This window comes from Gadus chalcogrammus, chromosome 8, assembly GCF_026213295.1.
Source record: "Gadus chalcogrammus isolate NIFS_2021 chromosome 8, NIFS_Gcha_1.0, whole genome shotgun sequence".
Taxonomy (NCBI): Eukaryota; Metazoa; Chordata; class Actinopteri; order Gadiformes; family Gadidae; genus Gadus; species Gadus chalcogrammus.
The window spans coordinates 9751269-9766102 of NC_079419.1; the positions used below are offsets into that span (position 1 = coordinate 9751269).

At 45.7% G+C, this 14834-nt stretch overlaps 1 protein-coding gene across 1 annotated transcript in view; it reads right to left on the bottom strand.

Moving 5' to 3' along the window:
- Window positions 1-1746: 1746 nt before the first annotated feature.
- LOC130387250 (piezo-type mechanosensitive ion channel component 2) overlaps window positions 1747-14834 on the bottom strand; it is an 82427-nt gene continuing 69339 nt past the window's right edge. The window contains exons 39-53 of the mRNA XM_056596269.1: window positions 13987-14245; window positions 13135-13314; window positions 12250-12568; window positions 11372-11501; window positions 10791-10938; window positions 10287-10498; window positions 9989-10147; window positions 8968-9115; window positions 8338-8526; window positions 7278-7370; window positions 6468-6640; window positions 5936-6055; window positions 3579-3658; window positions 3220-3409; window positions 1747-2073 (exon numbers count right to left, since the gene is read on the bottom strand). Coding sequence (XP_056452244.1) covers window positions 1821-2073; window positions 3220-3409; window positions 3579-3658; window positions 5936-6055; window positions 6468-6640; window positions 7278-7370; window positions 8338-8526; window positions 8968-9115; window positions 9989-10147; window positions 10287-10498; window positions 10791-10938; window positions 11372-11501; window positions 12250-12568; window positions 13135-13314; window positions 13987-14245 — 2653 coding nt within the window. The 3' untranslated portion in view covers window positions 1747-1820. The remainder of the gene's footprint in view (window positions 2074-3219; window positions 3410-3578; window positions 3659-5935; window positions 6056-6467; window positions 6641-7277; window positions 7371-8337; window positions 8527-8967; window positions 9116-9988; window positions 10148-10286; window positions 10499-10790; window positions 10939-11371; window positions 11502-12249; window positions 12569-13134; window positions 13315-13986; window positions 14246-14834) is intronic.

The window sequence follows — 14834 nt, forward strand, 5'->3', positions numbered from 1 at the left end:
GGCTTGACCGCCGATCTTGATGAGTCGGCTGGCTTGACCGCAGTCTGTGCACGTCCCTGAACAGCATTGAGAGCGGAGTCTGAAACGGTGCGGCTGGTTTGCCTTTTAAGTTCTTTACCAAATTATTTATTTCATATACATTCATTCATTGCTTTGTGAACCTTCATAGGATTCCGGTCGGTCATGACCTGCTTTTTATGGCACTCAGATGTTGAGAGAGCCACTTTTAAGTGTGTATGAATGTTATGGCATCATGACAACGGGACATGTTACGGGAAAAAGAACGACAGCTGGAACGAAAACCAGACAAATTTCGAGATGTTTTATTATGCCGTTCTCGGGACTTCTTTTCATACCATAAATACCATATAACATAGCCTACAGGTATAACTTCACATTTCATTCGCCCACCCCTCACATAACATGGTATGTACATGTAATGTAAATTACTCATGACAATAATAACGTCGTTTTTTTTCATGCTACAATTTCCTCTAATGCATAGCTTCTGACCGAAAAAGGGCTTTTGTCCGTTGTGTGAATAGAACGGGACACGTTTTCCTCGCCACCGCAGCTGGGTGAATGACTTCCCATCGGTAGCGTTGAAAGAAATCGCTGTGTGTGTGCAACAGTCTTAGCGCCTCAACAGCACCCAATACCCTGATTTAAAAATAGGCCTCCCGCGGTCTAGACTCCGGCCAGACTGGAAATAATGCAAAATACGATTATCAATTGATCCCGTTCACTGTGAGGGAAAAAGTGTAGCGTGTCCTCTTGGAATAGAAACTGGGCCGCCAATACCCGCGACCGGGATCGGTGTGAGTGGTAATCACGCCGGCAGGGTAAATACTGCATCTTGAAAAGTCCACCCAGTTTTTCTTTTCATTATCTTGTAATAATCGCATGCCTTTTTAAATAGTCATCTTTCATTACTCCCTTTTTTTTAAACATTTTCTGTCATTTTATTTGAATATTCATTAGACTCCCTCCTAATGCTAAGATCCTATAAAGTGATGCGAGGGCCTGTCGGGGCGCACGGCGGCCGCCGCCATCTCGCGGGACCTCATTGTGGTTGAAAACAGCTCTTCCTGAGAAAGATATGGAGTTGGTGGTTTATTATGAACAGTTTTGGATCTCGCGTACAAACAGAGTGAGGGTGAGATCCCGCCGTGATTGCGTCTTTGCATTGTTTTTTTTGCAGGAGTTGAATTCTGTAGGCTCTGGTATTCAAAAAACAACTAAATAGGGGTTAGGGGCTGGGCAGTTCTTACAACCGGACCTCCGCCAGAGGCTGCCCGTCCTAATGCTGTCCACATATAAGGTAAAGAAAGCCCTCTCTCTCTCTGTCTCTCTCTACTGAGGCCTTTGTATGGAGAGCTCTGTATTGCACAAACCCCTACAATCCCAAGGGTTGTGGTGGAAGGCGAAGGGAAGAAGAAGCAGAACACACACCAGGCGGGTTTGTGCTTTCTGGTGTTGTGCACCGAGTGTCTGTCGGTGTGGAGCCCTTTAAAACCATCACCGTACCGTTGCCGTGGGAGACCGCAAAGCGTAGGGGGGAGGAAGCAGGGGGTCCCCTTGCTTGTCTTCTTGCGGGGGGGGGGTGTGGTGTGAACGTACAGTAAGGGTCAGGTGTGGGGGAGTATGGAGTATGAGGGTCAGGTGTGGGGGGGAGGGTGGAGTGTGCGGGTCAGGTGTGGGGGGGAGGGTGGAGTATGAGGGTCAGGTGTGGGGGGGAGGGTGGAGTGTGCGGGTCAGGTGTGGGGGGGAGGGTGGAGTGTGCGGGTCAGGTGTGGGGGCGCCGGGGCGCCACACAGCGGTCACTCCGTCTTCTCCCGGGTCCACTTGATCATGGTCTCCGGCGAGCGGTAGAGGAAGATGAGCTTGGCGTACATGTCCTCCTCCAGGTCCAGCTCGCCCGTCTCCCGCACCAGGAAGATGTCCGTGCACAGCTTGAGGATGCGGTCCACGTTGGGCAGCTCCTCGAACATGATGGTGTGCGAGATGCCGCTGAAGAACTCGCGCACAAACTTGCCGATCACCAGCACCACGGAGGCGTACAGGCCCATGATGCTGCAGAGGGTGGGGGGGGTGAGGGGGGGCACGGTTAGACCATCGTGGTGGGGATGGTGGTGTTGGAGGTGCGGCCGCGGTTAACGGTCAAGCTAAATTATATAGTTAATTCACGTGCACACATTGAGATAACGCTGAGTTCATATCCATACATAAGTCTCAAAGGGGAATGCATTAAGTAAAGGAAAAACACGCTGGGATATATATATATATATATATATATATATAGTATTTGCTACACGTGAACCGCCTAAGATGGCGCAATTTGATTGGTTCGCTATCTCGGGATATTGAGAAATATCCCATGATTGAGATCTCAAACCCTGGATATTTCGTGACGGTCGTCTCGTCACGCTAATAATGTAGAGTCTTCACGTGTAGTACATATATAACATACACAGGCACACACACAGGGCTAGAAACCGAGCAGTCCCTCAAGTGAGGCCATTGCTCCCTGACTGATGAGCCCATGCCGTGATGATAATCAGTCCACCTTCAAAATGGCCGCTAGTTGAATGCCTAGTCTCATCGCTAGCAAAGAAACACTTTATCGTCATTATGTCAATGTAGCCATGAAAAAGTTACTAGAGAGCTGACCAATTAATATTCCCCAACTACAAAACAACAAGCAAGATCGATGTTTGGTATTTTTAGACTATGAAAAAAGAGAGAGATCTTTTGAGGGGCAGTGGGGAAAGGGGAGGACTGTTCATTTGTTTGCACTTCTTATGTACAATAAAAATACAAAAAATATTAAAACTTGTTTTGAAATTACCTTGTGTCCTTCTGTCCATAAATTGTATTATGTTGTATATTTCCACTTCTTTGGAACGTTTTGTTAAAGTACATTTTTTTAGGGGGGGAATTTTAAGTGGTTGTTTAATATAATATAATATATATAATAATATTAATCGGATCCGGAACAATTTAATAGAAAGCATTTGTCATTCATACTACTAGCCCTAGTTTCTCGAGTAAGAAACAAGTTCAAGTGCAAGGCAAGTAGTTACTATTGAGGACTAGTAACATGTCAGCCGGGCCAGTTAAGTGTTGGTTTAGTGGCTAGTGGCGACCCACAAGATCCACACGTGTGTACTACGCATACGTCCTCCTTTACTTCAGGGTTCATTGTCAGCGTCCACTCACCCGTATCCTGCCAGGAAGCCCAGGCTGGGGGGGCTGACCTGGTCGCTGAATATGTACAGATCCAGCCCCGTCATGTTGGGCTTTTTGATGGAGCCGGGCTCCGTCTGGTTGACGACCCACCACTCTCGCACCTCCCCGGAGCTTTGTGCGCTTCGCTCTAGCGACAAGCTGATGTTCTCCTTCTTCTTATCTGAAGCATGATGGGAAAGGAAAGAGGACACAGGATGAATCGGAAAACAAAACGGCTACGGCGACTGCTAATACCACTGCATTACCTGACGTTCATTTAAATTACAAATGCACACAGTATTTAATTGGTTAGCTAATGGCAACCCACAACCTTTGCCGGTCGCTCTTACCCTTTAAAAGCTGCTCCACGGGTTTGGAAATCGAGTCGGTAGGCGCCCGGAGATACCGTGGGAAGAGATCTTTGAGGATCCTGTGGTGGAGCGAGCACAACACTTTATAGACGCATAAAAACACCAATGAGTCGGGATGAATAACAGGCCTGGACAGCCACCTGGTAGCCCCTCTCTTCTCTCGTCTCTGAACGGATTGGTGCTTAAACGGTGACATATTATACCACCAGGTGTGAGTGTGAATAGCCGTTACAAGCCGTGGGCGTGTCCACCTAGATGTGTGAAGGATAGATGAGCAACGTTTGCAACAGTCCACTGGGTAGGCTTGTAGACTGATCTATCCAGCACACATCTAGGTGGACACGCCCACTTGTGATGTCAGAAGAGGCAGATTTTCAAAAAAGCTTTTAACGGCTAATCAAACTCACACCTTGTGGTTAAATCGCTATTGAGCACAAAATCTAGGAGTAGTCTCGACTTGTCGTACGAGTCGTCTAGTGTTGGCCAGAGCAAACGCAACAATGTTGTTTGGCCAAACGTTTCCTAATCCATTGCTTTGATGACCTTGTTCTATGTTCAATGATGTGAGATTAGCAGTCAGATTAATATAACTGTATCGGTATGTACATCATACAATAAGAATCATAGTCAAAATAGCATTCATAAGAATACACTCAATTGATATTTCTGTTGAGGAAGCTCTCGAATGACTGATTACTAGGATTCTCCATCGCAGAGTGGGCCTCGATCAGATGCAGACACGGGGTACGACCCATCACATCTTCCTCGTTCAGGATTGTGGCGACATAGCCCTTGGCTTGGTTGACCGTTTGACATATGGCTGTTGATGCGTGTGTGTTAAATAATGCGTCTGTGTTTCGGTGTGTGTGTTATCTATGGATCACACTTTCATTGCATAACATTTTCATTGCATTACTTATCTCAACAGCTCTAAACCTCCGCCTCTATTTATATTCTCTAAGGTGTCTTTAGCTTCATCAGTAATCTACTTCCACAGTCCTTTAGGGTTCTGCACGGTCAAATAGCCCTGCCTTATAGCCTACTGTTGGATTTTAGTGGTCATATCAACTCCTCAAACGACATGGACAACCGGGCCGCTTGACTCCATATTAAAGGACAATTCCGGTATTTTGAACATCGAGCCCCCTTTCTGGTTTGCTAGGATGAAGTAGAAGTTAACACCGACATTTTTAATATTGGTCCCGTCTCGAGTATTTGGCTAATTTCGAGTCGCCCCTGCCTGCTTCACAATGGCTGGCTATGGGCAAAAAAAACAAAAACACCCCTACACATTCGTTTTCAGAAATGTGAAACTCATCGAATGGTTAGTGGTGTTTGCTGACGTTCCCAATCGAGTATCGTAGAGAAATACAGTTTCTGTCGTGTTTTATTTGGCATTTTGTAAATCTGCATTTTGTAAATGAAACGGAAAGGGGGGTTGCTTTTCGCTCGGTTCTAGCCCCTACTGTTGATACGGAGAGCCGAGCGAAAAGACTACAACCACACTACACTTCCGTTTCCGGCTCCGGTCCGGTTTCCGTTTCATTTACAAAATGCAGATTTACAAAATGCCAAATAAAACACGACAGAAACTGTATTTCGCTACGATACTTGATTAGGAACATCAACGAACACCACTAACTCAATGAGTTTCACATTTCTGAAAACAAACATTTAGGGGTGTTTTTGAATGCCCATAGCCAGCCATTTTGAAGCAGGCAGGGGTGATTCGAAATTAGCCAAATACTCGAGACGGGACCAATATTAAAAATGTCGGTGTTAACCACTCTATTTCATCCTAGACAAACCAGAAAGGGAGCTCAATTTTCAAAATACCGGAATTATCCTTTAACATGGAACACTGCTGTCAGCGGACCCCACATTCAAAGCATTTGTGATCTTCTGTCCTCACTCCTTTACATTAAGGGGTGCTCTAATGCCACTACTGACGCTGCTGAATATTATGTGTGTTTTCTTCGATTTCCGAACTTCAAGATCGGCACTTTAATAGTTTTTTCTTGCTCAGTCTGATGCCTTCATTGTGAATGGCGACTGTGTAGAAAGGTGGAACACCTCCTTGTATGGTGTTGTTGTGGGGAGTAAATCAAGCTAATACACATTCAGAGCCATTTCGTGTACTTACGAGCGCTTACAGAGTTTAACATTGCAGACTCAAACGGGTTATACACATGCACTAAGGTGAGACCACGTCGAGAGAAATACACACAAAGGTTCATCAAAGCAGGCAACCCAACGTGTTTCTTTGTATCTTCAGCTAAGAGTGAATCCTCATGATGAGGATGATGATGAGGATGATGATGCATAGAGGGGCTCACGCTGTGGTGGTGGTGGTGTTGTTGTTGAGCAGCTGCATCAGGTGGTCCCTGGTGTCGGTGTCGAGGTGTTCCACCAGCTTGCCCGTGGCAAACTCCGCCTTAGCACCCAGTGTAAGGTTCCTTGGGGGGATTTGGACGACCATGGTGCAGAACAACAGGAACACCGGATGGAAGAAAGGGACGACAATGAAAAATGCAGCGTTGCGGTTCTCCGGGGAACGTACCAACCGCTAAGCAAAATGACGTGAGCCACTTGTGATGGTGAACTATAGTGCTACTATAGAGGATTAGTATCTACTGCCATACACAAACAAAACAACAATTAGGTCTTGCGTTTTACATTACACTACAACAAGTATAACAATTTGGTACATAGAATGATTGCAATAAATCTGTAAAGAGATACCAGTGAAGCACTTATGTGTGCAATATTAAGACGTTTCATTTAGAAGTACTTATGTAGCTGTAGTTGTCCTGGAAGGAATGTTGATCCTAATGTATAAAGGAAGGACTTATATTCAGTATTTTGCACCTTTGAATGGACCAGGACACAGTGATGGTGAATTCCTCTCCAGGATGTTGCAGCATGTCGATGAGATTTTTCCTGCTGGGTGGGCTGATGGTCCACAGAGAGTTGGAGCTGCCCTCTAGTTCAGCAATAATCAGGTCCTGGTACTGGTAGGTCTCCAGCCATTGCATGCATTCCTGCAAGGGGTCCACACATGACAGATACACATGGTGTATGAGAACCAGAGAACCCTGGGAGGTAACAGTGGCCTAGGTTTGTCCGCCAACTGTTGTGCCAGATATGTGATGGGACCTATGGTTCCTGTCAGGTAACACGAGTGTAGCGGATCTGACCGGCTGATTTTTTTCTTGCCATTTTGGGAATGTTGCATTGGAAATTAAGTTCAATAACTAACTTCACTCTGGTGGGGAAATGAGAGCTGGAAGTAGCACATGCGTACCAAGAGCCTAGTGCCTGAATTCAGGGAGATGGGCATGGTACTTATTATGTAGCCGCTGAGGTCAGTCGCATTGTGTCCACACTACCCCGATATGTTTTTGTGGGGATGTCAGATACATTTAGTTTTGTGGATGCATATTATTTTATGCATATTAACAAAGACTAATAGCCAATTATACCCTCTAATAGTTGCTGTTTTGGGTGTCAAAAACTCACTCACACACACACACACACACACACACACACACACACACACACACACACACACACACACACACACACACACACACACACACACACACACACACACACACACACACAGTGTTATCCCACAGAAACTAGGAGGGAAAACAGATAGATTGTAGCTGCACTTACGTCATTGTTAGTATATCCCCTCACAAAGGTAGCATATTCATGCTCCGTAATTTCCCGTAGCTGCTTCTGCTGAGCGCTCATGGTGAAGATGGGCTGGGGAAGGGGGGAAGAGTGGGTCATTTCAAACAACAGGGCCTTTTGTCTCGAGTTTTGTGTTGTGTCATGTTCAATTCAAACTGGGTTGCCGGTTCAGACTAGAGCCCGACCGATTTATCGGCGGGCCGATATTATCGGCCGTTATAAGGTATTTTCCCAACTATCGGTATCGGCCGAGTAATGAATATTATTATTATTTATTTACTTTTGGGGTTATTGTGTTTTTGTTCAAAGGACTGAGTTTCATAGCTTAAATTTGTATTTTTATACACAGCCTTAAAAATCCTTCATGGGTACGGCTCTAGCAAAGACCCTTAGCTCACAGTTTCAGTCTTAATCTACATCTGGATTAGAAACCAAGTGCTGACGATGATGGTAGCATAAGGGTATGGCATTACTCTTCTACCTCCAACACACAGAATCACCTGATCGCATGTGAAGCGTTTGAGGAGATAGAGATTATCACACTTCATTAATCCCCAAAGGGAAACTCAGCATACAATTACAGGTGCAAGTCAAGCAAGAGAGGATAAGAATGCAAATAAGAAGGATGACAATGTTGACCCCAATATATATGCACACCTCCCTATATACACCATAACTCTGATCAATTTAAACTCAATGCAGGTATCAACATTAACATTTTGTGCCTGGGTCTGAACCATCCAATAAAAAAAGTAACTGGCCAAAACTCAAAACTTTCATGATCAGTCATGATCCTCTCATGCTGACAACCCAACACTAGAGGATTTCGATTTCATCAACTACTATAATGGTAAATGGCAAAAGGAAGACATTTATTCCAATATAAAAAAGGAAAATGTATTGACCTGTCTGTAAATCATGCCGGGATAACAATAAATATAAAATAAATAAATAAATAAAATCGGCGAATAAGGTCGGCCGGCCGATAAATCGGTCGATCACTACTCCTTAGTGTTGAAGCCTGTCACAACGTACGTACCTGGAAGCCGGCCAGGGTGATGGTGAGCGAGACGTCCAGCGGCCTGTTGACCACACCGGCCACAGACTTGACCAGGGACATGAAGAGCAGCGGGAACCACACGATGCAGATGAGCAGGGCCACAATCATGCCCCCCAGACCGTACTTCACCGTCGCCTTCTTCTTCTGCCCACGCGGCTGCGGGAATTTCTGTGGAGACACGGCACCATATTGTACGTCTTTTGCTTACAAAGCAACAATGTGCCAAAAGTTTTTGTCCTTTCGTTTAGAAGCAAACTTTAATGCTACAGGGCTCTGGGTGAATTTGCTTGGATTCTGCAGCAGCATCAAGAAATCCCATGAAACGTGACGTCCGTGAGCCTTGCTTTATTGAGATGGGCGGGGTTTGGGGAGAGTCGGAAAAGGGAGGGGTAAGGATAAGAGTTGTTTTGGGTGCTAGCTTGAAATTGCTTATTTCTTATACTGTACCTTTAATGATATGAATCAATCAATCAATCAATCATCGCCTACACCGTGATACTGATTTTAAAGACACTGGATTAATTGCTCAGCACAGGAATCTTTTCAGGAATTTTAAATGTATTTAGATGCATAAGTGAAACAATTCAGAATTCAGGAGAGAGAGCCAACCTTCTCAGACTCCCTCCAACATTTAAGCACAAAGATGTGAGCGTAGATATCCTCCACGCAGATCCAGCTGGACAGCGACAGGGACGTGTCCGTCCACACCCAGTCCATCACCGCCCGCAGCTCTGTGAGAAAGGGAACCAGGCGGAACCTGGCGACGCCATGACATCAGAACCGTCAGACACAAACACTGGCCATACGAGGTCATTGATAGGATGAGTGACATTCCTTTGGTAAAATGGACGGCATTTATATACCGCTTTTATCCAAAGAGCTCTATAATATGACATTCAGTCATTCATGCACACATTTACACACCAACGACGGAGTCAACCATGAAAGGCGACAGCCAGCTCGTCGGGAGAAGGTAGGGTTAGGTGTCTTGCTCAGGGACACCTCGACACTCAGAGGTTGACGCTAGTAGGAGCCAGGATCGAACTCGCAACCTTGTGGTTACCAGCCAACCCGCTCTACCTCCTGAGCTTCATAGCTACAGGAAGTATCTCCAATATTGTTTAACAGGTCCAGCATACGACAGTCTCATACCAATAAAAGTCCATAACAGTAATATTGCTATCAATAAGGGAAGAATATCGCAATGTATCTGTCATCATTTTGTTCATCAATTGTAAAGCATACACAAATGCACATTTTGCCATTTCGTTATACACACCCGTGTCTTATGTCCTTCCCTAGGATTGTCCCTCTTAAAAGACCCTCTACTTCCCTTTCGTCACTAAAGTCGATACTAAATGTGGACAAAATGTGAGAAGCACTAAGAAAATGTCTTATTGGCCAACTTTACGTCACCTTTTTTACGTGTGCTTGACAAAAACTATTGATTAAGTAGTTATTTTGGAATTTACTAAAATAGCAAGGAGCATTGAAAAAGCAGCATTGAAAACAAATGGCTTTCATTTTGACAATTACTATGTGTCCTATAATATAAGTCATGACGTTGTTTATCATTTGCCTCATAGCTTTCCTTCCATTCATTTGACAGCAGTGGATTTACAAGACTCACCCTTGAAACAGGAAGAGGTTGAGATAGTTGTAGCTCTTGGTGAGGAAGTTGCCCAGGACGCGGGTGGGATACCCACAGCGGATCTGATAGGCCGACAGTCCAAAGTAGATACACTTGACAAAGTACCACATCTGGGCCACCCTGTTCTGGTTGAAACGCCTGTGACAGGGAGGGCCAGCCAAAAACATGCCAAAGTTAACCTGCAAGTTGTGGTTGTCATAAATCATCAATAATACAAAAACAACTGAAAAATGTGCACAATTGTGCATCGGATCTGTGCTTTAACATATGTTCCTACTTCTCTGTGACTCCGGGCAGAATGAAGAACATCCAGAAGTGGATGCCGAAGACCAGGATGACCTGGAAGACGACCTTGCCCATGACGGTCTTTCTGAGGTAGAGGGCGCGGTCCACCACCATGGACCCAAACTGGATCAGAACCATGACCAGGAAAGGCCCAGGAACCTGATCCTCTGACAGGGACGAGGTGATGTCTGCCGCAGAATGTTTCTGGAACAACGGGGACACTTCCCCTTAGTTTCACAATCCACCAGTACGTCATTGATATGTTTTGGATTTAAGCGAACCAAAAGCCATGTTGACCAAAGGATAAAACTACTGCCAAATCTTGACAACGGAGAATGATGAAATGACAAGTCTAGATGTGCTGCCTTTCTCTGCCCTCTAGTGGTCAGAAAAACACCAATGCAGCTTTAATGACATAAACATTTTTATATTAACAAATGTAAGGGAATACATTTTTCTCCCACACATTGACCGTCCTCAATCACTCGACACCTACGCCGAAAGCCCAGAATCCGAACACGATGATGATGAAGTCGACTGTGTCGGCGAGGAACATGAGCACGTAGACGTCGGTCACGGCGCTGTACTCGGGGTGGATCAGGTTGTAGAAGAACTGGCGGATGGGTTCGTAGAAATCCATGCATCTGCAAGGAACCACGTGAAGAACAGTCGTTTTTTTCAATATTATGTCAAGGAAATGGGGACAAACTACGTCGGCATCCAAGAAGGTCTGATTCTTTGTGTATTGAGAGAACGCCTTAGGAAAGTGTAGTACCCAGGTCATTTCAACCCATCATTTCACAGTAATTAATTTGGTCAGATCAAGGATCCCATCCTGGTTGCTTTATGATGGAAGGGAATACAGCAGTATATAGAACAAACGTATAGTTAAAAGGCAGAATATGAAAAAAATGTGCACTAGGCAACCAAGTGTTCTTAATCCACAGACATTTATGTGTCATTCACAAACAAATACTGCCATCCGCAATTTCTTTGCACTGAAGATTGCAGGAATGTGTTTTGACCTCTTTTGCACATGGGTAACGACGCGTCAGTACAGAACGGAGGCCACCGTACCGTTTGACCACCATGGCCTTGCCCCTGATCAGCTGTTCTCTGAGCTTCTCCGCCATCAGCTGCTTCCGGCTCTTCTGCACGCTTGCCTCGCTGCCGTCGTGCCGGCTGCTGTTGTGGGACGCGGTGCTTCCTGTGGCCACGCAACAACACCAATTACACGTCTGGTCCACGGCAATGAGCCGTGGTGGCAGGGCAGTTAAACCCACCAAACCCATTTTGTTCGAGAAGAGAAAGTGTCTGAGGCCGTCGAAGACAACCCTGGACCGTGGCCACCTTCAGCCAGAACTTTAGTACTCTCATACCTCGATTTGACTGCAACTTGTACATTAACCAGTCCATTAAACCGAAAATGCCTTTCCTCTCGATTCAGCCGCATGGCCCTGGTCTGCATCACATGCCATCTGTATAATCCTCATTCTAATGTGACACTAAAGCACGGATAACACTACTGCTCCTTATTAGGTTAAACACAGCCGGCCTGTCTGAGCCTCTGAATCAGGATCCTTCCTATACACTAAGTAGGAGTAAGCATAAAGGCCTGTATGCAATACAAAAACATATCAACAGAGATCATGTGTATAATACAAACACTGATCAACCAACCCTGATAAACCCTGAAAACATGAGCGTGATTGGTTTACTTTCCAAACGGTGCTGTCCTGCAACTGATGTCGTTCAACCATCCGTCCATCCATCCATCCGTCCATCCATCCATCCCTCCCTCCATCCCTCCCTCCATCCATCCCTCCCTCCATCCATCCCTCCATCCATCCCTCCATCCATCCATCCATCCATCCGTCTGCCCGCCCGTCCTGCCATCCATCCATCCCTCCATCCATCCATCCATCCGTCCATCCCATCACAGGGACGTTCTTTACCTCTCTTGGACCGCGCCGACGACAGGCCGGAGCGGTGGGAGATGAACGACCCCCCGCTGGAGCTCTTGCGCCGCTGGAAGGTCTTCTGCTGGGAGTGGTGCATCTGCACCTGCACCGAGTCCACGGGGCCGTCCAAGTTGAGCGACCTCATGGAGCCCCGGCTCTCCGACCTCACCGACGGGGCCGCCGCCGCGTCCCTCACCTTCTCCTTCTTCTCGCTGGCCCGCCCCACGCCGTTCCCCTCGTCCTCCGACGTCTCCTGGGCGGCCTGCTCCCGCTTCTGCTGCCTTTTGTCGTCCTCGTCCCACAGGCCGTGGCACTGGAGCGGATAATAATAATAATAATAATAATAATAATAATAATAATAATAATTGATTGAACGGGGGGGACCTCACTCACCACCACCAGTGTGTAGCACCCACTTGGGTGATGCACGGCGGTCACCCAAGGATTATTAACAGCGTGTCATTTACAAACAAACTAGTCATTTACATATGCCATCATGTTATCAATATGAAGGCGCATTTTTAACATACTCTTTTAAAGCAATTATAAATTATTAAGTTACTTATGACACCCAAACACAAATGCAAACAAATTAACCTAGCAATAAATGCAAATCTTTGGCTAGATCATAAAATTGGCACAAAATGAGCACTTTTAAAAGAAAGTATAATGTAAATTCATGGAAGAACACACATACACACACACACACACAAACACAGGTTCACCACAGGAAGATCGGTCCAGTAGAGAAGGAGTTTCCACGGCCAAGTCTCATAGCCGTTGACAAATGTTGGAAGGTTATGAAACCGAGCTTACACTTTGAAACAGACAATCGGGACATGGGTACCGCGGAGGCTGCATGGTTGCTAGGAGACGTACCTTCAGGATGGAGCGATGGAAGAAGAGGGCTAGGAGCTGAATGAGGTCATAGTGGGCGTAGCCGTCCTTCTTCTCCACACCGATGATGTTGGGCGGGTGGTACGGCTTGGACTTCTCCGCCTTCATCTGGTTGAAGGGGAAGAAGCCGAACTGGAAGAAGTACTTGATGCAGATTGTGACCTATAGGAGGAGAGGAAAACAGAGTGCAATGATGATGGCGCTATGAGTCAGCCAATTAGAAATCAGCATTTGCAACGCAGAAATATCTTTCCAGATTCATTCTACGTATATGTAAGTTTTATTGTTCTGTAATAACCCTTCAATTGACATTTCAAATCTATTCTAAAGTATTCTGGAATATACCCAGCAGTGAAAACAAGAAATATTCCATGCTCATGTTTCTTCACATTTTACATGAAGGCATGGTTGACTACTGCAATATTGGCAAGTATATATTTTAATAATTTTTAGGCCATGACTTAACGTTACACATATGAAGAAAATAAGCATTATTTCCCGATAATGACCGGCGTTCTCTACATTATCTCTTACACATATATATATATATATATATATATATATATATATATATATATATATATATATATATATATATATATATATATATACACACACACAGATATATACATATATACTGTATAACCTATATATATATATATATAGACATATTCATATATATATACAGTATATATATACATAAACATATATACATATACATAAATATAAATATACACACACACACACACACATCTAAATATATTTATATATATGTACTTAACTGTATAGATACCTATCCACACATCCACAAATGCATTAACCCCCCCGACCCACCTCCGTGTACACGATGGCGGTCATCCAGAAGCGCTTGCTGGGACGCGGCACAGACAGCATGGCCCACAGGAAGATGTTGATGGGGATGACCAGCGTGGCGAGGTTGGCCGACATGATGTGGTTGAGGATGATCACCAGGTAGCACACCATCTCCGAGTGGGCCACCAGCATGTTGTACAGCGCGTAGCCCAGCTGCAGCCCCAGCGGCTGGCTGTCGTAGAACTTCTCTGACTGGTCCAGCTCCTCGTCGTAGAACATCCTGGACGGACGGACGGACGGACAGGGGGGGGGGGGGGGGAGACAGAGCGGCGGCGAGGGAGAGTGGAGAGCGATGAGGAGTGAGGTAGGAAGAGACAGGCGGCTTCGACTTCGTTCCATGGTAACAATTAAAATAGTGACGCTAACGAATTGGGTGAGTTTCACATTATTCCAAGAGATGGGGATCAGCTTTGATTGAGGCGTATTTAAACCTTCACGGCAGTGATGATGGTTCAACATGATTAGGATTGGCTCCTCTTTGTCCCCGATACCCTGAATCAAACCACGGTTTCTTCAGCCACGGTTGGATGGATAATACTCTTAAAACACTTAAGGGCCCTTTATGGTTCCACGTTCACGCAACGTAAGGGGGTTACGGACCCCTTACGTCCTTGCGGACCCTCCTAGCGTCCACCGCAAGGGCCTGACGTGCGCCTCCCAAAAATCATAACCTTCCGTCGAGGCGACGCAGCAGCAAGGGCTGTGATTGGTCCGCTCACTAAAACCCGGCGCAGAACCATAAAGGTTCACGGACGCGTCAAAGCGTCGGCGTGGTCATTGCGTTGCGGGAACATGGGATTATCAGCCCT